Genomic DNA, 27,224 nt, shown 5'->3' on the forward strand with positions numbered 1-27,224 from the left:
CCGAGGGGCACGCCCGAGGGGGAGCGCCGTGCCCGGGGAGCGGCGGCCGGCGGCGGTGAGGGGCGGCGCGCGGCGGTGAGGGGCGGCCGCGGGGAGCGCTGGGGGCGATGGCGGCCGGGCGGGCCGCGGGTGGCGGCGGCGGCGGCGGGAGGCGGCGGGCCGTGTCCCCGCCCCGCGGCGCTCTCCCCGCACACGCCCGCCCTGCGCCGCCGCTGCCATTGGGAGCCGAGCAACGCCGAGCCGAGCCGTGCCGAGCCCAGGCAGCCGCCGGTCCCGCTCCGCCGCCATCGCCATGAGCTTCTTGTTGTGAGTAACCGCGGAGGGGGCACGGCGGCGGGCGGGGAGGAGCCCCCCCGCCCCGCTCCGGCCGCCTGGGGAGGGAGAAGGGTGCTTTCCTCTTCCTTTGCCCCGTCCCGCCGGGCAGGGCAGCCCGCCGCGGGGACGCGGCCACCGCCCGGGGCGCTGAGGGAGCGGGGCGGCCGCTCCCGGCCGGCATGGCGCCTCTTTCCGCACCTCCCCGCCTGCCCGTCCCGCTCCGGCGGCGGAGCGGCGCCCTGCCCGCTCGCTCCCTTTGTGCCCCGCTCCCCGGGGGGCCCGGCCGCGCTAACGGCTGTAACGGCTCCCCCCGCCGCGGCAGTTAGCGGCTGCCGGGGCTGGCGCGGCGCCGGGAGGGCGTTTGGAGGGCGGCAGCTCGCCGCGGGAGCGGGGTTTCGCCTTCCCCAGCCGGCCCGGCGCCTCCAGCAGCGGGGACGGGGTGGAAAAGCGGCCGCGGGGGGCGAACACATCCACGCGAGGCTGTTGATGTGGGGTCGGGGGAGGCCCTCCCGGCGGGTGCCGAGGGGCAGCGCTGGGGAGGCGAGGGCAGCTTCGGAGGGAAAACCACCATCGGCTGGACTCCGTGCCCCTTCTTTTTTTTTTATTTTAATAACGTTTTTTCTGCGCGTAGCAAGGACGGTGTGGGCAGAAGTTGCTGCCCGTAGGGATATCTGAGGTAGATGAGTTAAAACTGGATCGGGTCGGTGCAGCTTGGTGAGCAGCCACGTTCGGAGGCGCCTCCCCGGCGCGGGTGGCTGCGCGGGTGCGGAGGGGTGCGGGGCCCGCGCGGCGGGATGCGGGGGCAGCGCGGGCAGCGGGCGCCTCTAACGAGGAGCGATCGTTTTCTGCGGCGTGAAAAAACTCCCGTAGGAATTAGTGGCAGTTGAGGTGTGCGCAGAACCTTACATTTTGCAGTTTTGCTTCGTAGACAACAACCGAATGAACTTCGGTCCCTCCCCTTGGGAACAAAGACGAGCTACTTCTGACAATTAACATAAACCGGTTCAGTGACCTATTAATTAAAGTGAAGATGTGCTCTAGGGAAAGAAGGGAAATGCGGGCGGCTGGAAAAAGCGCCCTTGTGGAGCCAAGCTCCGTGGAGGCCTTCGCCCCGCTGCGCGTTTGTGCCTTTGGAGTTACGTGCGAGCGGTTGGTGGGACGGTTGCCATGATATCTGACAGTTGTTAAAGGCTTCTATTGATAACCAACAGATGTATACGTAGCCTGCTTTTAGAGAAGATACTTTATCTTGGGAACTGGAGCGTTCTAGTAAGTTGTGTTCTCATGGAGACACCACCAGTGCTGGCTTCCTTCTAAATTTCTCCGTGGCGTTTATCTCTTTCCCGCTCCCGTAGCAAACCGGCTTGCCTGTCAGCGCACTTGTGCCGTCTTACCCCAAGAGAGATTTTGCAAATCACCTATCAGCTGCAGGGTGGAAGCTGAAAATGGGAGGTGGGTGCAAATGACTGTCCCTAGTTTCAGGCGAGGTGCTCCTAATGAGAAGCCCAGCTGTCCCCCTCCTTCATAATTCTCAGCTGCTGCGGCGGAGAAGGGGGACAGGATTTCGAGTACAGTGGTGTCCTGGGAGTCTGGTTTGCAAATTAGAGAGCCTCCCTCTCTGTGGCATTTGGCTAACTGGTAACGGAAAAGCATGAAACCCTCCACCCTCTGTCACAGGCAATAATGAGATGCTTTTTTCTTTTTCCAGACCCTTCTGAAACCTAGGAAAGCAAACCTTTACCCCCACCTCCATTGTTTCAAGTGGTCCTGCTGGATGAAATACAGACGTGGGAACTACAGCTATAGCATGGCAAAGCTAGAAATGTTGGCAAAGCTGTCTCAGCTGTTGTTGGTGGAGTGTTGTACATGGCACCTAATTTGCTCATCTGCAGTCTAGAAATGGATTTTTAAAAAATAAAGTTTAAATGTGCCTGGTAGGCCTCAGGGAGACTAGGAAACTTTCTATTGTACTGGCAAGTAGTTAGTTTTTCTTTTTTTAAGTATCCAGAAAGTTAGCACCACCTTTTGTCAAACATGAATTTCATGTTAAGTTGATAAGAGTATTCAAAGATAGTAGTTGGATATCTTTACACTTCTACAGATACAGTATTGCAAACTTGTATTTTGAGCTGCAACACCCCCCCATTTTCACAGTACTTTTTACATAGGTTTATCATAGTACTTTTTCACACCCTTTGTCCCCGAGAATTTCCTTGGTGTGGAGGTAGCTAAATTAATTGTTTGTCCATGCTGTTTTTTGTGCGTTGCTGATACTGTTATTTTTTTGTGAACTGACTCACAATTTCCTTTTGTGAACTGGCCCACAGTTTTGAACTTGTAATAAAGATGTGGCAGATGAAGACTGTCCCTGTGAGCTTAGACTAGAAAAGTTTTTGAAATTGCAGTGAACCTGTCACGCAGGTTTATCATCAGTAACTTGGCTGTAGTTTGTCAGTTTGACACTCAGGCATGATATCAAAAGCCGTGTTCTGCTTGCAGACTTGCTTGTTGTCAAATAACAGGGTGATTGTGCTTGGATAACACAGGGTGCTTGGGGCCCCCCTCGCCGGCCCGTTGCACAGTCCTTGTACGCTGACAAATCCATTGCTATTCTTTGCTGTTGCTAGGGCCAGTGACATATAAAGCTACATGGGGGGGGGGGGGGGGGGGGAATCAAGGGAAACCATTGTCTCCTCTCGTTATGGGTAACATTATAAAAAGACTGTCTTGTGAGACGAATCACTGAATTAATACAACTCAGTTTTGACAGCAATTGTTATTTTCAGTGCCACTGTTTTCTCTTTCTGATCTGTTTCTTCCTTTCTGAAAAGACTTTATAAACCTCTCCAATGGTTGAATAGATTATCCTGAATCTTTCTTTTTTTTTTTATATATATATATATATATATATATATATATAAAGGAATTGGACTAGAAAATATCTTTGGTTCCAAAAAAATTCAGTTTGGTAAGCTGCCTCTAAAAGGAAATTACAGCATCATTGCAGGTACTTTAACTTACATCTCCAAGGGAAAAAAATTAAAGATAGTTCTGGTAGGCGTGCCATATGGTAACATGCTTGTGTTATCCTACGCTGGTAAAACTTACATAAAAAAGAAGCTAGATGAAAACCATTTATTTTTGAAAGGAAAAGATTCAGTTTTATTGTTGAAGTTGTGGTGTTGTCTTAAAAAAAAGTCATCTGTGTATTCATAAATCCCTGTCAGAAAATTCCAGCCTTTAGTTTTTGTAAAATGAGATTCATGTAGGTAGTTGTAACTGATGTGACTTTGAAAGACTAGGAGCTGATGGAAACAGCAAGTAAGGGTGAGTAGCTGTTGTTTGGGGTGCATATGTTGAGGAATCAACGCAAAGTTAACTGTGTCTTGTTACATGGCATGGCGGAGCTTAGCAGCTTCCTCTGGTGGTGCATGTGGGTTAATTTTTTCAAAAAATTTAGTTAAAGTCATAGTTTTGTGTATGTGCAGAAAGTGCAGTGGGACATTACTTTCTTTTCCTTACATCTCTTGCAAAGTAATACCAGAATCAGAGCTGGTGTGTGTGTTTCCAGATTGACAAGCATTGTGGCCTTCCTGATTTCCCAGTCTGATCCTGCCCTTGAAAAATGTTTTCCCTTCCTCAGCTTTCCTAGATGCCTGAGTTGCTGTTACTTCCCAAATGAAAGCTGCTTCTAAAGTGGGCAGTGTTTTTCAGCTTTGTTGCTCTCCAGCTAGAGTGCTTCCTGAGTGCTCCTGTAGTTAACAGTTGGAGATGTGGTATTTATCTCCTTTTTATCACTGAGTCCCACAGAAGACTGGTTAGGGCTTCTAAACTGGAATTTCGGTCGTTGAAAATCAACGTGTAGGCATTTACAGACTGTTGGTAATGGAAAGTACATGCTTGTTGAACATGCAGATGTTTTTCTCCCTGTATTTTCATGGAATGGTTTTCTTCAGTTTTAGCTTGATTAGTGTAATACAACTGTGCAGGCTGTGTTCCTAGAGCAGAGATCAGGGTAGAGGCTCTGGACACCTTACTGCAAAATCTGTTGTTTAACTGTTTAGTTCCCTCCCCCCCCGCCGCCCCCACCAGCCCCCGCAGAGTACCAGGAATGAAAAAATGAAGTCTCTTGAGTTTTTGCCTACGAGTAAACTGGAGAGAGAACTGTGAAGTTACTGCTAACTTTTTAAATTTTTTTTTTTTAAAGTCTTGTTAACAGCAGTTTTGAGGAAAGCAAAAAGATCCTTACAGGTACAGTTTATACAAAGTCAGCTCTGACAGTGAATGTCACAGGAAGTAAAACTTTTTTTTTTCTTGCTGCTTATAGCTTTCATCAGTAGTGTTAGGTTAATGATTGGACTCCATGATCTTGAGGGTCTTTTTCAATTTAAACGATTCTATGATTCATTTAACTATTGGCTGTGGAAATACATGCTTTTACCTGAAATTTGTGTTTAATGTTGTTGAAGCACGTCATTTCACTTGTAGTGTTAACTCTGTGTTTAATTCCTGTTTTGAAAGACTTGCTGTCAAAAGATTTGCCCCTGGGCTGGCAGCTGGTCTTGCTTTCAAGGAAGGGAGTACCAAGGAACAGAAAGCTTCCGGAAACCATAGCAATGGAAAATTGACATAGAGGCACTCATAGATTCGTTTAGGTTGTAAAAGACCTTTAAGATCATAGAGTCCAACCATTAACCTGGCACTGCCAAGCCCACCACTAAACCATGTCCATAAGTGCTGTCCCTTGTGCTGCCTGTGGTACGATTAATTCTAAAATTCTCGAGCTTTCTTGAAAAAGGCCTTTCAAAGTGCTTGTCACTCTGCTTCCCTCATTTATCTTCCCTGAAGACCCCCAAGCAGTGTATTAGGGTGTAGTTTGCTGATAGGCTTAAAGCTTACTGAGGCACTTCTCATCCTTCTAATGAGCTGGTTGAGGAAGCTAAACCAGCAGAAAGCAATTAATTCCTTTTTGGTGTGATTAGTTTTTTGCTGATTTAGGTGCTTGGTATCATTGTGTAGTGACATGAGAGATGGTGTTGGAATAATGGAAGCAGCAGGAGTACCTGGATGTGGCAAAAGACAGGGAGGAGGCTTCTTCCTTTTTCTGTGCAAACCGGCAGTCGGTGAGCTCAGCTGTGTCACCAGCCCTGTCCTTCAGACTTCACTGGGCCTTGGGTGTGCGTTGCAACCTGTTCAGGTAGCTGAGTTCTTGCCATTCCTGCCGGTGACTTGGTTTTTTCTTGATGAGTTTGATGAAACGTCTGCTTGTGGTGGTAAATTTGCGTGCGCTTTCAAAAAGTAGCTGATCAAGCAAGCATACGATGAAGCAGAAATAAACTGTAGCCAGCAATGCAGGAGTGCTGCTGTCTTACCAGTAAGTAAGGTTGGAGGTGGAAAGATGCAAAGTGGTTTTTGCTGCTGCCTGGCTTTTATTTCAGAAAGAACGAGTTTGCCTTGGAGTTACAGCTGTGCAGACCAGCTCAGGCTGTAAGATGTCTGAGATTGGAATTGCATTTGAAAAAAAATTTTTGCTGCTAATACTCTGTTTTGGGGAATATGTAATGGTTAAAGCGACTGACTGGCATATTTACATGTTTGTAGATGCTTCCTTGGAATGAAAAAAAACCCACCCCAAACCCCCAAAGAAAGGCATTGTTCAGTGTGAAAGTTGTGTTTACTACATCACAGTGATGTCCGGTCTTAATTGCTTCCTAATTGTTTGCTTTTATGCCAGAATTGTTTTCCCTTGTTTGTCCTTCTCTCTTTGTGTTTGCAATGTGAGTGAACCTATGCAATTAGCTATTTACATTTGTCAGACAAGAACAGTGGTGGAATAAGGATCGCTTTCAGGGGATGATTTGTGCAGCTCGATTTTTAATCTTGAAAAGGTGCCAAAAGCCTTCAATAATTTTCTGTTAAGTCTTTGGATTTAGGGCCTCTTGGCAACGGGCAGCCATGGTTAAGGACATCCCTGGGGTCACAGTTGCATCTTATGCTGTATGTGTCCTGAAAGATACGTAGTCTTTTTTATCTTGTTTGAAAAAGGATGACATATTAGAAGCATTTGTCCACTGAGGAGTGGCTTAAGAGTTGCGAGTGTGGTAATGTTTTCATGCCCAAGGCTGATGGAATGAAGCTGTAAACAGCTGCATTTAATTAAGCCACTTTGTCTTCCATAGTAAGCAATACGAAAGGTATTGCTGCCAAAGCTATCAATAAGTTTTTGACCCACCAATCGACCTAAACCACGGGATATGCCTTGTGAGGCTTTTAGCGTTTGTAAACAAAGCCACTTCCTATTAGATTTGAGAATGAACTTGCTGTTTGGCTTTTGTCTTTTTTTTTAAAAGTACACAGGGAGTGAGATTGTGGGTTATGTATTCAAATGCTGGAGAACCTGTTTTCACCTGTAACTGAATATAATTTAATTGCTTTTCACAGACTTTAAAAATTTTATAGCCTGTACATTTCATGACAAGGAATTACCAGGATCCAGTGGTTTGCTTTGTCATCTCTTTGTGCGATGCTTTTTTAAACATAGCATTTCCTTCCCTTTCACTTTCATACCACTTCTGGGGTGTTAGTGTCATGCTGGCTGTCAGTGTTGTGATTTCACCTGCTGCATGATATGTAAATGTTACTGATGAGAGGTTGTGATGGACATACTTGTACTGGTGGTGAAGGGCCACGCAGTCCTGTTGGGAAGGTCAGCATAGGTGAAAGACACTTAAAAGCATTTGGGAAGAAAAACTGGAGAGGTCCTTTTTGGAGACTCTGTGTGACATCTAAGAGCAAGAAAATTACTTTTAAGTTTTCAGGGCTCTCTCTGTCCAGAGGAAGAAATCTGTTGCTTTTACCTCTTCTGGAAGGAAATAACACTGAATTTTAAAAATGAGCAGTGTGCTACAAATGTCCCTCCAGAGTTACAGTACATTCTGACTAGGTTATCTAAACCCATGTGTGTGCAGCTCTTCTGGATCAATTTAAAGCAGATCATAAAGAAGTAACCACAAAGTTCACTTTATGATTTTTCACATAATTTCCCAGAGCCAGCAGGGTGGTTGGTCTGCGTGTTGATGTGTCGGATGCCTTCCCAGGGCACTGTTGCCTGGGTTAGTATTTTGGGGAAGGAATTTGAAAGAAGGGAATGAGAGCTGGGGATTGGTTGTCTGGAGAGACATACATCTGTGCATCTTAAACTGGGACATTGATAATAAGTTTGAACTAACTTCTTTTTAGTAGGTACGTCCTTCCAGGACCTGATACCCAGTTTTTGTGCAGTGTAGTAAAATGCGTTGTGCATCTCAGATGTGTTCTGCTTAATTCAAGTCTTTGCTTCCCATTTCAAATGTGTAGCCTGAGTCAGCAGACAGTAAATTCATGCGTATGAGATGGTAGTGTGTTAATAAAAAGGCAGTCCCCCACTGTGAATGCATGAGGTGATAGTTTTTTCCTTGCAAATATATCTTGAAACTTTTAAAAGCAGTACTTACAAGTGAACAAAACTTACTCCCCTCTTGCCTTTTTTGTGTTTTGCTTCAGGAGAAAGCTATGGATAAGGTGCAGCTTTTTGGTCCGTTCAGGCCTTGTACTTCAAAAGATCAAATTTGGTTGCTCTGATATATCTTGCAAATGTAAATGGTCTTTCTTCCTTTGTTGTCTTTTCCCATTCATACTGAAATCCAGCTGCAACCTTAGCTTCTTGTCCCAAACTTCCCACTGATTTTTTTTTTGTTGTTTGTTTTGTTTTTTTTATGTGAAGATGGTTCTATCTTGTTCACCCTCTCCTCACTTCCTTCTCCAGTTCACAGCTGTTATTTGGCAGGAACCCATTCCTTTTGTTATTCTTACATACCTCCTGTGATCCTACCCATATTTCAGCTGAGTTTTATTTGAAGTTTTGCTGCTTTTCCATGTATTTGGTGGGTTTTTTTTGTTTTGCTTTCTTTGTTTTGTTTTTTGTTGTCTATCATTGCACTTCATCTTTAAATATGGTAGCTGACCTCCAGAGTTAATTGCTTGTGTCCTAGCAATAGCAGCAGTCCTGACATAGAAAATTATAAACCCTTCCTCAGTGAAGAACATCTTGCAGATAAGAACTTATAATGCCTGGATTTGTTGACTTTATCCAGTTCCTTTCTTTATGAGCTTAAGTAAGCTTTGGTAAATTCCTCTTCTGCTAAAAACTAAGAAATTTGATTTTTGATATAGAAATTATTTCTATCTAAATAACGATTAGGTGGGTTTCTATGTTGACCTTAATAAAATAACCCGTATTTTGTTTCGCTAGCTGGTATTTTAATTGCATTTTTACCAACTTCAGTAGCATGGTCCTTGTTTTGGTTGAATGGAGTAATTGTTTTAGAGACTTGCTGAGCTTTCTGGATTCAGGAATCAAAATGGCATTACTGTGTCTTTTACTTACCATACTTTGTGGCAACAAAATACTGCTTTTTCTAATGCTGAAGTGGAACTTTTACAAAAAATAAAGCATCTCTAATGCCATATTATTAACTTCTGTGGTTGACAACTCTTCTTAAAATTTCTTGTTGCAATGTGAGTGGAAAAGGGGAAAAATCCATATATTTAAATAAAACATAGAACAGTTAAATGGACTGTGGACTCAGTTGTCAAATGCACAAACTTAAACTGTTTCAAAAGAAATGTTCTCCTGTGTACATAGGAGTTATTGTTCCCGCTCAGGTGCTTCAGACAGGTAGATTTCCCTGATAGGATACTTTGCAAGATATAAGCAAATTTTACTGCAGGTAGTTACATATAGCACATACAAGATTGTATTAAGTATGGGGAATGTGTAAGAAATACTTGGTGATGAAGTAATGCAGTGTATTTTTGGAAAGCTGTTAGATTATTCATTACTGCCTCCTGTCCATTTCTTCTTCCTGTTATTCTTGGTGTTATTTCTTGCCTTCAATAATTGTACTGTTATTTCCTGAATTCAGACCCCGTTTTAGCTATTAATCAAAGTGTAAGTGTAATCTTACCCACATGCTTTGAGGTTTTTGTGTTGGGAAGTTGCCAAGTTTTTCTTGTTGGCCGTGTTCATATCATCAGCCTGTTTTGCGTGGGGGTTACAATAAAAGACAGCCTATTATAAAGTGTTAAAGTGACTCCTCCCCCAATAAAGTTCAGTTGTTTCTCCTTTTTTTAAACTTTGCCTTTTTCCTAAACGCATTAATAGATTTTTCTTTTTATTGTGTTTGAAAGGAATGAAGACTGTATTAAACTGTTTAGTGTTTTTTGTTTGTTTGTTTGGGGTTTTTTTTTAATGGCCTGCTGTGATAGGTTGGGTGACTAGATTTGCTTTAGTCATTCATAAAGCAGCATTTTGGGAAACCATCCATGTTCTGAGGCATGTTCTCCAAGCACTATATTTGGTGTATAAGTAAGGATCTAATTTGATATTAGAGCCAGGCTTTTATTGCTGCAATTCATCATCCTCAGCGGTGTGTAGATCACTTTCTGAAAAGCTCTGCTTCGTACTTTCTTAAAGGTATTTAAAGGATGTGACTATCCTTTAAATAGATTTAAAGCAGATTCGGTTTAGGATGCAGATGGCATTAGTAATGCAAAAGCATAAAGAAAATTCAGTTGAATGTAAAGAAATCTCTGAGGCAGGAGGAAAAGTTTGCAGTGGAAAGTAGTATATACCTTTTGCATGGGACACTTTTATCCTTGTTTTATCAAATTGAAAAAGTACTACAGTAAGGAAATCACAGGTAGGCAAACCCTGTTAATCACCTGTTTTATTTATTTGACGTGCCTCCCTCTTTCCTCTTGCCCCACAAACCAGTGATGCTTTGTAGAATGGCAGTGTGCAAGGCTGCCCCGGGCAAGCTGGAGCTCTCCGGGCCACTTCCTGGTAGTTTCAGTTACTGGTTGAAAGATCTTGAACTCGTTCATGCCTACTTAAATGTTTTAGTAAACCTTCTTTCTTTATTAACGTTTCCAATATCTTTTCTTTTAAACACAGTCAGATGTCTTGTTGAAAGAAATAACCCGGACTTGCAGCTTTATGTATTTCCTTGTATTTCTTTTATAATTTGCTTAGTTGTGTCCATAATGGTACTTCCTAGGTTTGATTCTGATTGTGGATACTATCATTCTGTGGTTGATTTGTTTCCCTCTCTTGTTGGTATTCACTTGGACTGCCAGGCCAGGACTTGAATGTTACTGCTTCCTTCTTAAAAAGAAGAAAAAATATTGTTCTGTTTCCTTATGTTCTGCATGACGTTTGAGTTTTCTAATACTGCTTTTCATGTTTCTGCACGTCTGCATAACATGTGCTGTGTCATCCTTACTCCCACATGTGTTACTGAGCATTTTCCCTCTGCGTAATTGTTTTCCTTTAGAACATAACATTTTCTTGGAAACATCCGAGTGACAGGTTTTAAGAATTTCTCGAAAATACGAAAACATGCTTCTTCCCCACATTTGCTTTTTGGTTCTGTGTCCTCATTATGCATCTAAAAGAGGAAGACTAAGATGGTTTGGGCTGCAGACTTCACAGGGATGGGTCTTTCTACAGCTTTCGATGGGTATGGAGTGCATAGGTATGCTTTTGATAACAAGTGTGGCATGCGTCATCGTCTGTCACAGGCATTTGACTCTGTTGTTTCAGAATTTGCTTGCCACGGGGCAGAAATGCATTCTCAGGGGCTGGAGTTCGCCTGCAGCGGTCCTTGCTGCAGGGTACATATGCCATCCTTGTCAGCAACCTTCGAGCTTTTTTCAGTAGTCTACTATTCACAACCTCACAGAGTCCTCTTCCTTCAAAGGAAAATGCGCCATGCACTCACATACAGCAGAAGTAAGTGTTCAAATGGCATTTTAGTGCCAAGTTTTGTCTATGGGAAAGGGTAAGTTTTACAAAAGAAGTGTAGCTAAGTCTACTGAATGATTTATTAGGTACATTCATGCACTAAACTGAGGTCTGAACCTCCGTGGAAACTAAACTTTGAAGCATAACTAGGTGAAGTTCTGACTTCTGTTTGAATTAGTGCTGTGCCCTCCCTTTTAAGTGAGCTAATGCTAATTGACAGAAATAAGGGTTTCCTGAGAAAAGAGGGGAACATTAGTGGGAAAATAGTGCTGTTAAGTTTGCAGAGAGCTTTATTAGTGACTGAAATGGTGAAGATACTAAATGCCATCTCAGTGGTCCGTAGGAAAAATCAAAGTAATTGGAGAGGAAGGAATACTTAGTGTTTACCACCTTCAAAGCTGTTAGTTGCCTGCTCTTTTAAAGTAGTAGTACATGAATATTAGGATATTAGAATCTCCAGAAATAAATCTGGTTTTGATTATGCCATACAATTCCATGGGGGTGTGTGTGTGTATGTACATGGTAGGTGTTAGTATTCAAATAGTTGGGGAACCTGGGTCTGATTGAAAGAACCCCAGAAAACCAGCCAAGACCGGTCCTCTGCTTTCTTAAAAATCTGACCTCTGTTTGTAATAAGACAGAAATTTTGTGAGTGAAGACAGCATTGCATTTGCCTCAAGGTAGTCAGTGGGAGCATGCAGCAAAACATTCTGGATAATCTTGATTCCTCTCATGTAACAGGATTTCAGATGGATGTCGAGGGGAGAACAGGCAGAGATACTTTGGTCTTTGCTAAAAGCCTGCCTCTTGCAAATTGGTGTGAAAACTTGTTTCAAGGGATGTTCGGTGGTCTTAAAGCTCTTGAAAAAGTCTGTGAAGAAACCTGTGAGCAGTAGTGGGGCGGCATTGCTGAAACACGCACAGTGAGCCTGTTGGGAGGCTGCAGATTTTGTACCACAGCTGTGTTCCAGTTCCTCTGCTGTCTGCCTGTTTGCCGGCTTGTCTCTGCAAATCAATACGGCTTGGCCGAATGTGCCCTCCTTTCACCTTCAGTTTTTCTCTGATGGATTCTCTTGTGCGCTGCTTTTCGTAACTCTGGCTTGTCCCTCTCTTTGCCCAGCACTGCTGTTAGGCCTACAGAAGACAACGCTTGAGAAGTTGAGTCATTTCCGCAACTGTTGGCTGCTCTGGGAATTAGTTTAATTGTGTTTTTGAGTGCACAGGCAGAGCTCTGGTAGTATCTACTGAGGGCAACTGTGACTTGCTTTGTTTATTTTGCGGGTTTTCCAGGAGATGAAAGTGTATTAAATGTACATGCTGTGAATAAAACAAGGGAATTTATTTTGGTGTAAGCATAGCAAAGTGATGATGATTTCCTGGTTAGGGGATGGTGTTCTAGACTCTTACTTGTTCCTCGCATTAGGAATTGTGATTACTTGGGAGAAGGGTTGCATCCAGCGGGGTGAATGGCAGGAACACCATTGCGACCTACCTGAGTGGTGTAGTAGACGTCAGTGGTGTAGCACAACACCTCCCCCTTGTTTACAGGCACGTTTTGAACTCCCAGATGGAAAACTGGTGGAAGAGAGACAGGAAAGCAGAGGTGCCTGGCTTGGCTAGAAAATCTTCTGTGGCCACCTAATGTCTTTCGGGGTTTGGCGCAAAGCGTGCTGCTGCAGAGTGAGTGAGGGCATGTGTCAGAGGGAAGAGTGAAATGGCCATTTTCCAAGGGCCAGTCACCTGTCCTCTAGTCATCGCTCAGCCAGCAAAATTTGTCTTTAGCTGTTATGGTGCACATAAGAGCATCTGACTTCTGCTGGGCAAATCCCACATTTGGTTGACTCCACTGACTCTAAAATGTCATGACTCTAAAATGTGTATGTATAGAAGAAAAAAAATGTATTTTAAGAATGTGGACATGTACATGTTACAACAGCTTCCAACACTGGATGGTGATGATTGGGATGAGCAAAAGCAAAAAAATCATTCCTTAAGGCTACCTTAAATAATTTTCTTCTTATTGGATGTGAATCATCTGATAAACTTCTGCTCTTTTACATGTAGAGTCTTGTGTATAATGATATGTGTATTTAGGAGCTATTGATGAGATGAGACTTTTTCATCTGCCTTTTCTCTTACCATTCTGTGTGGAACTTCAGTCTAGGAAGACAGCTGTGTTTCTGAGAAGGGAAAGCCAGATTTTAGCCCCTGCCTTGCTGGGTAGGGAATTCAGAATCTTACAAACCCACCCATTTCACAGTCAGTACTAGAAGGGAGGTGCTATGTAAAATCTGTGATGGTGATAATGGACACTGTGCCCCTTGAGAAGCGTGCTCCGTGGAAAAGTCTGCAGAAAATTGAATGTACTGTATGGTGTAGCAAAGAAAAAGGGTGGGATGAGGGAGGACAGGTAATGGTATTTGACTGAAAAGGGTGGGGTTTGGGGTTCTGTCTGGATTTGTTTATTCTATTTCCAGATATTTGAAGAAGCTCTTCTTTTAGGAGTAACCTGTGTCGTATTGCCATCATTGTCCATTCCCCGTGATTAAAGATAAGGGCATTGTTTTAAATTCCCCTGGTCTGTGATACTTTTTCAGATGAGGAAACTTTTTGGTTCATGTTTGGTGGTGGCTTTTTTTTTTTTTTTTTTTTTTTTGAAGCATGATGTTCAATACTTAAAGACATGGTGTTTGAAACTAGGCTTTTTTCCTTCCTCTCTCATGTGAAAGCACACCTTGTCTTCTGTGGAAAGTTGCGTTTTGTATCTGTTACCGTGGGATTTATTTATTTTTTAAAGCTGAATTTCTTGTCAAGCTGCTAAGCTCAAGGACCTGGGGTTTGGAAGACAAGTACTGCAGGCATGGGCAGGGAGGCAGGTGCTGTAGGCAGCTTTGGTGTGCTGAGCACCTGCAGGATGGGGAGCTGAGCAGAGCAGGGGCTGCAGCCGCTCTCCCTGACCCACCCCTGTGCCTGGCTCGCGGGGGACCCTGACCCACACCGGGGGTGGCCAGGGTGTGGGGCGGTGGGAGATGGGAGGCAGGCTCCTTCCCTTGCAACAGGGAGTCCGCTGGCTGAAAGGACAGCTTAGCACAGGAAGCAGCACCGCTCTGGAGCAAGCAGGAGCCGCTGGGGGAACGTGACAGGGATGGATTTGCACAGAAATATATGGAAGCCCAATTTTTGCTTTGGCAGAATTGAGTACTTATTCCTGAAGGTGCCCCACACAGCTTTCCTGAAGGAGCATGCTGAAATCTGGAGAGAAGTAACTTGGCTTCAGCTCCTTGGGTTGTAAAGCATGGTACCGGTCTTTTGTAGCCTTGGCAACTGGCTTTGGCTTGGGCGGGCAGTAGGTGAGTTCATCACACAAAGACATTCCTTAAAAAGCTGAGGCCTCTTGCTTACCATATGCAGTGTTAGCTTTGGGAAGAATCATTTCTTGGGCATCCTTACTTTCACCGTTTTTAACTTCAATATTTCTGCTTTCAGTGACTTATTCTAGGTGGAGCAGACAATTTAGGTTATTATTGTATCTCATACTAGCTACAATGGGAAGCTTGTGGCCTTAATCTAATATTTTCAGTTACTGTTTCCTCCAATAGAGTATATAAACAACAAACAACGTGTATTCTGCTCCTATAGGAATGATCTGTGGAAATTTTTCAAGTCAGTGCAACTGATTCTTCCTTAAGAAAAACAAAAGAGACAAAGCAAAACAAAAATCCTGGGTCTGGAATTGCTTTGTAACCACTACTTACCTTTTGGGAGCGAAGCTATGTTGTGTAAGGAGTTGGCAGTTCTTAACTCTTTCCCAGACGGGCTGCTTTGATTAGTTAAGTGATCTTGGCAGAGTCTGTTTCCTTCCATGTGCAGAGAATTACACTTTTTACAGCTTAATATTTGTGAAAGTTACTTTTGTTAGATGGGAGCGGTCTTTAGAAGTATGTTATTTTTATTAGTGTTCAGAATAATGCAGCGACTATATCTGAAAAATTTACACAGAGGGACGTTTTTCAAGGTGAGACCTATCAGCTTGTGTGCTGAGATTTCAAATTCCTCTTAAATGTTGAGTTGTAACCCAGTATTGGACTGCCGCGGAGCACGCAGGTCTTCTGAATTTGAATTGGCTGGACTGATAGCACCATGGCTCATTTCAGACCATTAGCCTGTGCTGTTCAATGAGTCTCATAGTCATCTTCATGGGAAGCAGTATTGGGGAGTAACAGCATTTGAAAAATGGAGTATAGCTCTTGAATAGCTGGGCTCTGGGATTTCTCCTCCTGCCCCCTGAGCATGGCAGAAGCTCTTGCTTCGCTGGCCCATTGCACCTGTAACCTCTGCGCGTGGGATTAAAGCTTCCTTGGCTGTCTTTCTCTGTCCTAAATTGGTGGTTACTGGATTTGTCTTTAGACCCCCTGCATGGTGGTACATCAAAGGTACACGAGGTTGTGGAATGCTTGCTTCCCCAGTTCTTACATGGAATTTGTTACCTCCCAATTAAAGTGAACTGACTGAGACAAGCTTATTTTAATGAGTGGAAAAGTGACTGGGAAATAATTGTATTTTTGGTATTGTAAGAAAGTAATGCCTGGCTTGCACACCATCTCTCTTTAGAACAGAGATGTTGTGACTGTGCAGTTTTATAAATAGAAGGGCTCAAGTTAAATCTTGTCAGTGCAGATTTTGAACACGTACAGCTTAATTTTACCTGCTGTCCTTCTGATGCTGTGATTGTCACAGGGAAAATGCATTTAAATACTGCAGCTATTGATTAATTTCCAAAAAGGAGCCCGAGTTTTTTTTTTAACTTTCTATGTTAACTATTGGAAACTAACATGGTCATACTCTGTTGTATCTATTCTCAGCAGGGTGTTCTCATTTGAACCCTATATTATTGTTTGAAGGCTTGAAATGTTTGCTTTTCTGGAATTTGGTTCTAGTCTTAAGAGTTTTCTGCGTATTGGGGTTTAAAAAGAGGTGCAGCAGGAGAAAAGAGACAAGGAGATACAGAACTAAAACTTGGGAACTTATCTGATAAATTTACTTGTTGGCCTTTGGCAATGAGCTGCTGCCTCAGTTTCCCGGTGTCTAACAAGACGCTAATGATGCCTACTTCAAAGATACTTTGTGAGAATTAATTAATACTTGCAAAGGCCTTTGAAGATGAAAACGCAGGAGCTGAAATATGAAAAGTTTCCATGCCCCAGGTAAATGTTCTGTGTGCTGTCTTGAGTTTGACTTTTTCAGAATCTCTTGAGTACTTTCAAAGATTTTGAAGGGCTTATTTCAGTTGGACTGTGGTGGTGAACACTTGTGAGAGACGCTGAGTGGTATAGCTGCACTTGCGGAAGTAAGTTACTTGCACCTTCCCCCAAGGAAAGAAAGATAATATCCCAAGGCCTCAGCATTATATACCAGTTAGAAGAATATAGGTGGCAGGTGTGTCCTGAAAATGGTGCCACTGCAGCATTTTCTATTTATTTTTCCCCAGGGCAAGTTTCTGTCCTTTCTAATGTTTGTTAAAACAGTCCACTGGTGAGCCCCATATGACATGATTTACACTGCTTGCAGCACTGCGTTCTTGAGCCTGCAGTTAGCTTGCAACAGTTTGGAGGAGCAGTGCTCTCTGTACTTGCTGTGGAAGTTGAATGCTTGTGGTATCTTAAAATATTGATTTCTTGTAAAAGATGTCAGTTTAGTATGTGATGAGCAAGTAGGTGTTCAGAGGGGAAAAAAAAAGTTTTTCAGATTCTCACATCATCTTCAGGATGGTGTCTCCTTTTCTCTTCCCATTTTGCCAATGGTGTAGCAATCACGTGCTTTATAAGTACTGCATTAGTTGGAGATGCTGTAATGAATTGTTAGTGAATTATGGGATAACATGCTCTGGTTTTGTTTACTTGAGGAATTTGAGGAAGACTTCGGAGCACTGTTAGTATTTCAGTGGTTTAGGTTGCGGTGCTGCTGCAAAACGGGTAGGTTGCAGTCTGGCAGGATTTGGGCTTACGTCTGCATCCATATGTTTGGTTGTGAAGCACAATGGATTCAGGGCAAGGGTTTTTTCTTGTCGGTTTGAGCCATGTTAGACACAACAGTAGGTAAGAGCTTGAGGTTAGTTCTGTGGTAAAAACAAGCTGTGAAGCCTTAAGTTTTGTGCATAAGGAGCCTGAACTTTTCTGGTTTAATTCAAGCTTCCCTGGATACGCAGCAGACTTCACAGAAATAGGTAGACCGCTCCACTGAAAGACTGCACTTGGGTTTGAGGAGGTCTAAGCCAGGCCAGCCAAAGTGCTTCTCTTAGGGGTGCAAAGGTTTAAGTGGCTTCTTCCCTGCAGTTAACAAGAAGTGTATCAAGAGTTTAGACTGGATATTTAGCTGCTTTGATTGTAAAAGATCTGCCAGTGCTGTGTTTGAAGCTGAAGTGGGCTGCTGAGGCAGCTTGGGAAGCGTGGTGTAAGCAGGACGCCTGAAACTTCTCCTTTCTTCTGTAAATGTCATCTTGCTAACCTAAGACAGAACAGCCTGCAGAATCCGTGTTATTAAAAACCCTCCCTGTCAGCAGATGACTTGATCAAAATTACAGCTTTGGAGGAAATGCTGTGTTCTTGCTTACAAGCAAGTTGTGACGTCTTTGCGAGGCCAAGCAGTGTGTGGGCTTGCGAGAGTGGGACGCCACTCCTGCGGCTTGGCGGTGTGGCTTCCTGGCCAGGCTGCCACGCTCATCCTGGCACAGTGAGTCAATCCCTTTAAACACATTTCCAGATTTAGTGCTGGGTCGGACTGCATCTGGCACTGCTGTAGCTGTACTTACCTATAAAAATAGAAGGGCATAATTTGCTAGAAATATTGGATGTGGGAGTGAAGGGAGCAAAACGTCCTTGGAATTGCAAGAATTCTTTGAGAAGTCGGTTCTTCTTGAAAAACTAGAAATTGGTTGTGACAAATAGAGGGGGTGATGCAATCTGTTCCCCATTTCATGACCTTTTTATATGGGATCTTCGGTGCGGTATTGCTGAGGGCTTCTCCGTCCCCTTTCACTTCTGCATTAATATGATGTTTTGAAACTGAAGGAGAGTTCAGAGACTCTTGGCAGGGAAAGGCAGGTGTTGCACACTAGCTCAGAGCCTTTTAAAATCTCCAGAGAAATGGCTCACAGATATAGCTAATTCTGTTATGGAATGTAGGTGAAAATAAAGTGTCATACTTTTGATCAAGACATCTATTATTGTATGTATTGTTGGCCATCAGCCAGGCCTGTAAAGTTACTTTTTTGTCTGAAGTTCAAGGAGTTGAGGAAATAGACCTGGAACAACACAACTATCTAAATCTGTCACGTGTAACAGATTGACATAATAGGAAGAAAAATATTACTTATTCTGGCTTTTCAGATCGCTTCAGCTCAGTGTTGGGAATCATAGCGTAGGGCAGCAGGAGCAAGATGCTGCTGTGGTCGGGGTTTAGGGAGGGAGCAGGATTACATAGGTAGCCATTTGAAGAGGTAGTTAACTGACAGTGCTAAGGCGTAAATAAATGATGGTTTTTTTTATTAAAGAATAGGAGAGCTTCTGAACTGACAAGGTAGTTGAAATAACGTTTGCAGCAGCACTTGTAACTCGACTTCCCAAGAGAAAATGTGTCCTGTAAGGGTTTTGGCTTAGAGAACCTGTATTAGGTTGTTGAGTCCCTGAACTTCTGTTTGTATCAAGGAGTGCATGGCCGTGCGTGCAGTTAACTGGTATCACATATGGTAAACTGCATAGATGCATGGCATTCTGGTAATTTTGTGCCAAAATTGCAGATATTTCCATAGCACACGATGACTAGCAGCCTGCGTTTATCCTTATTAGTTTTCCTTTTGGATGCCTGCCTGCCTTTTGTGTGAGACCGTTTCCTGCTGTCAGGATGGCTGTGCTGAGTTTGAGAAGCAGTGATCAGAAAGGTAGTGGAGGCAAATACGGAATGCCTTATTTAGATAGCTGATGAGACCATATCATTGTGTATTCTGTTACAGCTTTTGCCAGCTCATGTGAAGGAGCCCTCTGCTTCTGGGAAGAGGGTAGCAGGGATTAAGTGATACCTAATGATAATCCAATGTGTTGTGCAGTCTCTGCTTCCTTGACCATAGAAGATCTCTGCTGGGTATTCGGCAGATCTGCAGTGACTTGGTTTGTTATCTGGCAGGATAACAGTCTGGGGTGGATAGGGACTGAATTCCTACCCAGAGTTTTCTCAAAATAAATATTTTTATTAAGGCAGTTCCTTCACCATGCTTCCCTTGTGCCTTGTTCTTGAACCCTCATCCCTTCTGTTGGCTTACCCTTTTTGATAAAATTCAAACAATTTATTGGTTTAGTTATTTCATAACCTTTTCCCAGTTACTGCTTTGTATGTTTCTATGCTGTATGCTCCTCCTGAGCAAAGATTTTGTACTGAAGCTGTTAGTGGGATGCTGTCCTTCGTGATCTCAGTCCTCTTGGTAAGTGCTGTCTCTGTCTGGGTAGAGCTTTCCTCGTCACGCTTGGGGAGCTCCATGCACAAAGCAGTAGCTCTGTAATGAGCTTGTAGATTTTGCCTTGGGCAGCTGCACCAGACCAGTTACAGCAGTTAAGTTTTTCAGTCTTCATTATTACATGAAAATGATAGTATTGTGAAGGAGAAGCTGATGTAGGTTAGGTTTTGAAACACGGTGAAAGGAGGACTTAAGTGTTAGGAATTGGGGATTCTATGTAAGCAGTGGGCGAGGGGAGGGAATCTCTTTCTTTACCTTGTCATTTATGATGAATGGGTGACTTGAACTCTTGTGGCAGTAAGTCTGTGGAAACCTTTGGTTTGCTTTTCATGAAAGTATTAGGAGTTGGTTTCCTTCATGATCTAGTTAAATGGAATAAGAACAAAATCTTGTGAGCACGTTAGGAAGTGCTGTGCTTGTGTTTAGTGTGTGCTGTTTTTCCTTCGGCTTACACTGACGTGCATGGAAAGGTAACGATACCAGTCTCTCTAGCTCTTCAGTTGTTGTGAATATTCCCTTGCATCAGCCCTGTCCATGCCGCCACAAACCAAAGCAATGGCTAGATATTTTAAGTTGTATTTTTACCCCCTGTGTTGGCATAGTGGCTATAAAGTGGGTAGTATATTCCTGAAGAGGAAAACTTGGGTCTACTCAAGTTAATCTCAGTTAAAAGATTTGGGGTTTTTTTGTTCAGTGGTTTTTTTCAGTTGCTTTTTCTTCAGAGTTGGTTTGAACCTGGCCTGGCAACAAGTGCAGGTGGCTGGAGGAGTGGGAGGTGAAGGGAACTCCCTGAGCCACAGAAGCTTCTTGATCCCACTGGGAGGCAATTACTTTATTTAAGATTGAAATCTGGTGTCCTTGCTCGGGGTGAAATGCAAATGGCTGGGTGCATGTTAAGAAGTGTCCCAGAAGAGAGGATATGGGAGCTATATGTTTCCTCTTCCTACTTCTGGCTCTTGGTTGCATTTAGTACCTGACTGCATTAGTATGGTTTTGGTATCTGTGTGAGTGTACAAGGCCTGTTCACCTGGATCATGCCACGATGCCCATTAGTCCAGCCAAGTGCTACTTTACAAAGGGTAGAAAACAGGATTACACTGGAGGACTTTGGAAGGGGGAGGATGCTGCTCTTCCTCCTTTGATTAGGACCATGTAAATCTCTAACCAGCCGGACTTGTGGGATCTGTGCAATACCCAAAGATGCACCTGCAGAGTTGTTATCTGCCCAGAGGAATGTTGGGGAGCTCATTATTTATGCCTAGTTTCACTGTGTTTTCTTCTTCCATTGCTCTTGTTCAAGTCTAAACTGAGACTTACTGAACTGTTAGGTAGTTTCATCGTACGCTTGGCAACTGGCATGTTCTCAGTCACCTCTCGTGTTTTGGAAAGAACAATTTTTGTTGTGTTCTTTGGTGCACACTGTGTCTCTGCTAGAGCTGTTGGCATTCAGGATTGTAGAAACGAGTGATCTTTGTTAATTTTTTGTTGATGGCTGTACTGTGGTATGGTGGGGAAAATGAGATGCAGAATGAAGTTTCTCAGAGTGCTTCTGTGTGACGGGTAGCTGTCACTTGCATTTCCCCAAAGATAAGCTTACAACCCTAATCATTAATCATTAACCCTAATCGTTCAATCGTTAAATATTTAGTGAGCTGAGGAGAACCCTTGTGCACCACTAACAAATATTCTGTTTGGTCCTGTAGAGAGATGGTGAAAAATTGCTAAAGTCTTTTTATATATAAAGAAGTGAGAACTGCATAATACTTGTCGTGAAAATTCTGCTGTCTGGCTTTCACATCTTTCTACTTGCTTTCATTGGAATTTAGAGTTCAGTTTTCCACTCTTGACAGAAATCTTTTTTCAGCTCATACACCAAAACATTCACAAATATTGGCTCATTTGACACTTTACTGCAAATATTTAATTTTACATGTCATGTTTCTGACATGTTAGGGGTTAATGTGTCATCCAGGCTCACTGCCATAATTTTAAATTCAAATGTCTTAACTTTTTTTCTAAGTGAGTCCATGTTTTTCTAACAAAATTATATGTAAGAAAATTACATGAAAGTTGTAAAAGTTGTCATCCTTATTTCTCACCTAACTGTTAGGCTGAAAGGTCTATATGCTGTGAAACCAGGGGAAAATGACGTAGAAAGTTTGTGGAAAATGGGGAATTGTATCAGCCTTCAGCTAATGTCTTCATGTATTTTTGAGCAACTGTATTGTGAAAATTAAGTTCCTACACAATACCAGATACTGGAAAAGTTATTTTATTGGTAGCTAAAATATTATTCTGAATTGGCTAGTTCTGCAGAAAGTACGCCTTCCTAAATAACAGCAGTTTGGGTTTGAGGAATTAATAGTAACTATTTAGCACATCATATCTGATTTGAAAAGACAGGGATCTGAACAGGTTGTCCCTATCTTCTTATTACACTTGCACAGGTGTGCTGACATTTCATGTCTCAAAGTTGGGTGTTAGAAAAAAAACATGGTTTTTTTTGGTTAAATAAATAGTGACTTTAATTACCATAACAAGCTTTATGACTGTTCAGAGTAAAGATTTCCATTGGCAGGGCTGCTGTCACGGATATGTGGCTGTCCAAATTCTGGGGAAGGAGATACTGTTTGTCTTGTCTTGCCTGCAATCCATTTTGCTGAGAGAGGGAAGGGAGTCTGAGTGTTCCCAATTATCTGGCTGGCTTAACAGTAGGGTGAGCAGATGAGAAGGCAGGGTAGTGGAGAATCGTTGAACTGTTTAAAACAAAAAAGTCAAAGCACTTGTTACTTGTGCATCCCAGTTCTTGTTAAATACCCTTTTTTGACATGAAAATACGGGAGTGGGGATAGTATTTAATGGTAATTCCATGTGTAAGTGTGACTTCTCCACTCCTTTCTTATTCCCTTTCCTTTCCACAAGTTTTCTAAGTATTTCCTCTCCCTTCTGCAGTGGTAGTCGCTCTTCCAAAACCTTCAAACCAAAGAAGAATATTCCAGAGGGGTCTCACCAGTATGAGCTGCTAAAACATGCCGAAGCCACGCTTGGAAGTGGTAACCTCCGGATGGCCGTTATGCTTCCAGAGGGTGAAGACTTAAATGAATGGGTTGCAGTTAACAGTAAGTTGGCTCACCTTTTTTTCATAAGGGGGTTGCTGAATGTGGCCTGACACTTGTGGGAGGATGACTGTGTGCCCCTTTCTAGTGGGCTAGGCTCTTCTGTCCTGCACGCACCACTCTGTTGCTGTTGGGAGAGGTGAATGTCGTATCATTTAGAACTGACAGATGCAGAGCATCTCACAGAGAACAAAAATTTCTTAATCTCCTTGTGCCAAAAATATGTTCCTGTTAACAAAAGAATTCTTATTTTTAGTGGTTACAGTTTGAGCACTTGATCACAAACAAGTGCTGCAGTAGGAATGTCACTGCTGTTTTTAGAAAGTAGCCTGTCAGTGCCACCTCAATATGTTTACTCTAGTTCCTTCTCAGCTAGGGTTGTAACCCAGTGGTATAGTCAAGCCTCTACATGCTAAGTGTAAAACCTTAATTTAGTTAAGCATGAGGGCCCAGGTATAAAAGGTGCTAGAGACTACAGTCAAACGAATGGCCTGGCTTTCCTTGTGCCTGTAACAAACCCAGAGATTGATCTTTGTAATTTTCCTAAAGTTAGTTAATTCCTTTTGTTTCTACTGAGTTGTGAGCCTTTGCTCTGGTAAGTCTCTGATGTCATTATTTTAACTTCCTCTAAAGCTCTTTGTCCTAGCTCTGCTTTCATGCTAGGTCAGGCCAAACAATGATGCCAAAATTAGTGTTTTCTGATTGCTTGACCATGTTTCCTCCGCCTTCCTCTCCCTGCTGCATGAATTTGCTGCCTGCCTTCTGCTCCTAAAGAATGGATTAACCCAAGTCCTGTCATGCTCCTTAGCCCGTGCAGGGTTTTGGCTGCCCCTGTGTCTGGGTATTTCATCATCTTTTTGTGTCTTTGGCTTGGCATGCTTCCCTGATTGTACAGTATTGATTATGCACTGCAATGCAGTATAAATTATGCTCAAGATAAATGTATTCTAATTGTTTGTGTGGTTCTGTCTATTTCTTCTTGCTCTTTGAGGTGTTTGGGAAGTGAAACTGTCATATGGCTTCAACCTTCCGCTTCCCAATTAGCCACACAGTGCTCTGATACATGACTTGCCACTGCTGACACCATTCTTTATAAAAGTTTGTTAATGCTGTATTGCAAAACTGTCTAGAAAAAAAGCCAGCCCATTTTTATGAGTAAGCATTACTTAAGATTACTTAAGCATTACTAAAGATGCTTCATCTATTGCTGGCATCCTTCCCTTTTGGTGGCTCCTTCACTCCATGTCTCTTATTTCCTGTGTGGCAGTGGTGTTTTTCCCTTCCCAAATGACTTGACTGCTAAATTAGCTGGGTGGCAAAAGGCAGCTCCCAGTCTTTTGTCAGCAGCTGTGTTTTGTAATGAAATGGTCTTCTTTCCTGCTTCCTGCAGCAAAGTGGGGTTTTAAATGTTTATTTTTTTTGTCTAGAAGCGATGAACTCATTATATGTTCCCTTCATTTACAGCATCCCTCTCCCACACCTAGTACCAGTTCATGGTAGATTTGAGCCCCTTCTGTTGATGGAGAGATCTAAAAAGGAAATCAAATGTGTGACTTAATGTCACTGGTTTTGCCCTTCACAGTAGCGAGAGCACAGGACCGAATGGGCTCTGCTCTCTGCTTCTTGCTCAACTCTTAGCCTTACTGATGTTTGATCGTAACGAGTTGATGTATGTGTAGGTTTTTCAAATATGTATTCAAAATAAAAAAAGGTGAGAAGTGTATAATTGGTTTGTTTTGAGTTTCATTTTGAAATCTCCTTGATGTGAAAATACTAAAAAATAATTTCAAAAGTGCATCTTGCCCATATCTTTGCAATACAACACAAGACAGTATGCACTTCTTTGAGTAGAAAAGCACTTTGAAAAAATAATCTAAGCCCTCAAAACTTAAGAACAATAAGTAAAAGGAGGAAATGAAAATATGTGGAGACCCCATACAGCTTTACACAAGCTGGAAAGGAGGTCCTTACATTTTTCTTGCTTGTCACATGCTGCTGGCTTGGATGGATGGATGGATGGATGGTGTGTCTTATGGCCTTTTGAGGCTTGCAAGTGTGGGATTCACAATAATCAGTCATCTTGTTGAAGTCTGTGTGGGTTTTTTGAACATGCTTGCCTTGAAGCAAACATTGGGCTGTGGTTTCTACTGGGAGCAGGGACTGGAAACTTAATTATCAGTTCTTGCGTATGCTTAAGAAACGAGGGCTGTTTATAACCACTTCTTGCTGCCTTCATTAACTGCCTCTTCCCCCACCCGAACAAGCTTTAGGAGTCCTCCTGAACCTCTGTAACTTTTTTATCCTTTCCTGATGTTGCTTTTGCTGCGCAGGAGAAAAAAAAGAAACCCACTCAACAGATTTTTGTTGCTGGACTTGAGTTGTGCTAGGTGCTTGCCTTACCAGTTTTTATTTGCTTCCCTTTTTTTATACCTGGGAAGTTGCAGGACACAGTTTTAGCTCATATCCTGCATCTGCTGAACAGTAGCTGTAACTTGCTGCCATAACTGTTTGTGTAATCTTTGATGTTTATTCTGTGGAAAAATTAGTGAGGGGAGCTGCAGTATTTAACCCTTCCTTCCCTTCAGCCATCAGTTAATTTCACAGTAAGCGATATCTGCTGGTGCCTGCATTTAGGATGTCGATCTCTATTTCATTACATAAAACTGGGTAGCTCTGTAATAAAGTTTAAGCAAGGAACACAAATCTGGTTAGGCTACTAAGTGTTATGCTGGCTTCTCTTTGCCATGGCACCCAATTGAGAGGAGTGTGTTGTTGGTGTTAATTCCAGTGTCCTGCAGATCGGTTGTATGAGACTGTTCAGTGTTGCAAGTGGTAACTGTTGTTTCAACTCATTTTTTTAAACTAATTAAGTTAATTTTTTTTAATTTAAGACAAATATGTGTGACTACTGCAGAGAGCAGTCACAGGAGAACTCTTTCCCTGTTGGCTTAGACTGAAGAGCTTTCACCTGAATGCCAAATTGAGTAATGGCTGTTTGGTGACATGATTGGACTGTCAGTACTGCTCCTAAGGGAGTTTGTTTGAGTATTCCTGAAATCTGTCTCAACAAAGAAGCAGTTTGTCACTGGCACATTGAATCGCAGGCATAATGCAGGTAGCACTGGAGTAAATTAAGTGATGCTGAGCCCAGACAAACCTGTGCACTGTTTTCTCACCCTGAGGACTAGCTCTGCAGACGTGATTCGGTCGGTGGAATAGTTAAAATTTGCAAAGCGCTGTGGTTGAATGGAAGGAATTGAACTCTACCACACTTGATTTGGGTTTTTATGTGATAGCTAAATTTCACCGATTCATAAAAATGGATAAATAAGAATACCAAAGCTAGTCTCAAAAATCTTTAAGTTCCTGTATGCTTGTACTACTTGGGTTCATCTAGAAGCAGAATTTACAGTAACTGTTACAGGATAAGGGAGTCAGGAATATGTAGTAAAACTTATTCTGGAACCACATCATGCACTTAGGTATAAGAATTTAACCCAGCCTACTTAAAATTTTATTTCCTAGTTTTTAATTTTAATATTGGTCACCTTTCAATTTTTACTCATGACATCGATTGTCTGAAAGACATTTTGAAAAGTTATATTTACATACTGGTGCCGTGGTAATGTGCTGTGCTCCCCAACAAACGCAAGGGGGACCATTCATTGAGGGGAGGTAAAGTGGATTTTATAAACTCTTGACAGTTCCTAAGAACAGAACCTGTGGTTAGGTTATTGAAGAAGAGCTTTGCTTTCAAAGTAATTAAGCACCTACTTAATGTAGTAAGAACTATGGGAGTATTTAGATATGCTAACTGTTGGTCTTTTATTTCAGTAATTCAGCTGTAGACCATATAAAAAAAGACAAAGGTTTGGCGAAGAGAGCTGCTTTCCCAAACATATAACAAAACTTAAGCCATAAACCCCCAGCACAAGACTCTTAAGGGTAGTTTATAATGAGGAAACATTGTGGCTTAAATACCGATTTGTGGTAATTAATTGTTAATCTAAGGAGCAGAAGTTGCTTGGCACTGTGACTATTCCTATGTCATGACTTCTGTACCCACCTTCCACACCTGTAGCATTTGACCATAACATAACTAAAAGGGGGTGCATTTAGATCGGGTATTAGGAAGAAATGCCTGTAGCGATAGGGCATGGGGGAACAGCTTTAAGCTGAAAGAGGGGAGTTTTAGATTAGATATTAGGAAGAAAATTCTTCACTTCGCTGGCAGAGGCTGCCCATAGCAGCTGTGGGTGCCCCATCCCTGGCAGTGCTCAAGGCCAGGCTGGACGGGGCTGGGAGCAGCCTGGGCTGGTGGGAGGTGTCCCTGTCCACTGCAGGGGGGTTGAACTATATTTGTAGAATCATAGAATGGTTTGAGTTGGAAGGGATCTTAAAGATCATCTAGTTCCATATAGATGGAATATCTAAAAGGCATATA

The 27,224-nt window shown here is 42.7% G+C and overlaps 1 protein-coding gene across 2 annotated transcripts in view; it reads left to right on the plus strand.

The window, feature by feature from the left end:
• The first annotated feature begins 118 nt into the window (after positions 1–118).
• MOB1B (MOB kinase activator 1B) overlaps positions 119–27,224 on the plus strand; it is a 44,915-nt gene continuing 17,809 nt past the window's right edge. Inside the window, exons 1-2 of one of the 2 annotated variants that reach the window (XM_040586474.1) lie at positions 119–306; positions 22,617–22,783. In XM_040586474.1, the coding sequence (XP_040442408.1) occupies positions 293–306; positions 22,617–22,783 (181 nt within the window). In that variant the 5' untranslated portion in view covers positions 119–292. The remainder of the gene's footprint in view (positions 307–22,616; positions 22,784–27,224) is intronic. The other variant, XM_040586482.1, reaches the window with a different exon arrangement.

This window comes from Falco naumanni, chromosome 1 (assembly GCF_017639655.2).
Source record: "Falco naumanni isolate bFalNau1 chromosome 1, bFalNau1.pat, whole genome shotgun sequence".
NCBI lineage: Eukaryota > Metazoa > Chordata > Aves > Falconiformes > Falconidae > Falco > Falco naumanni.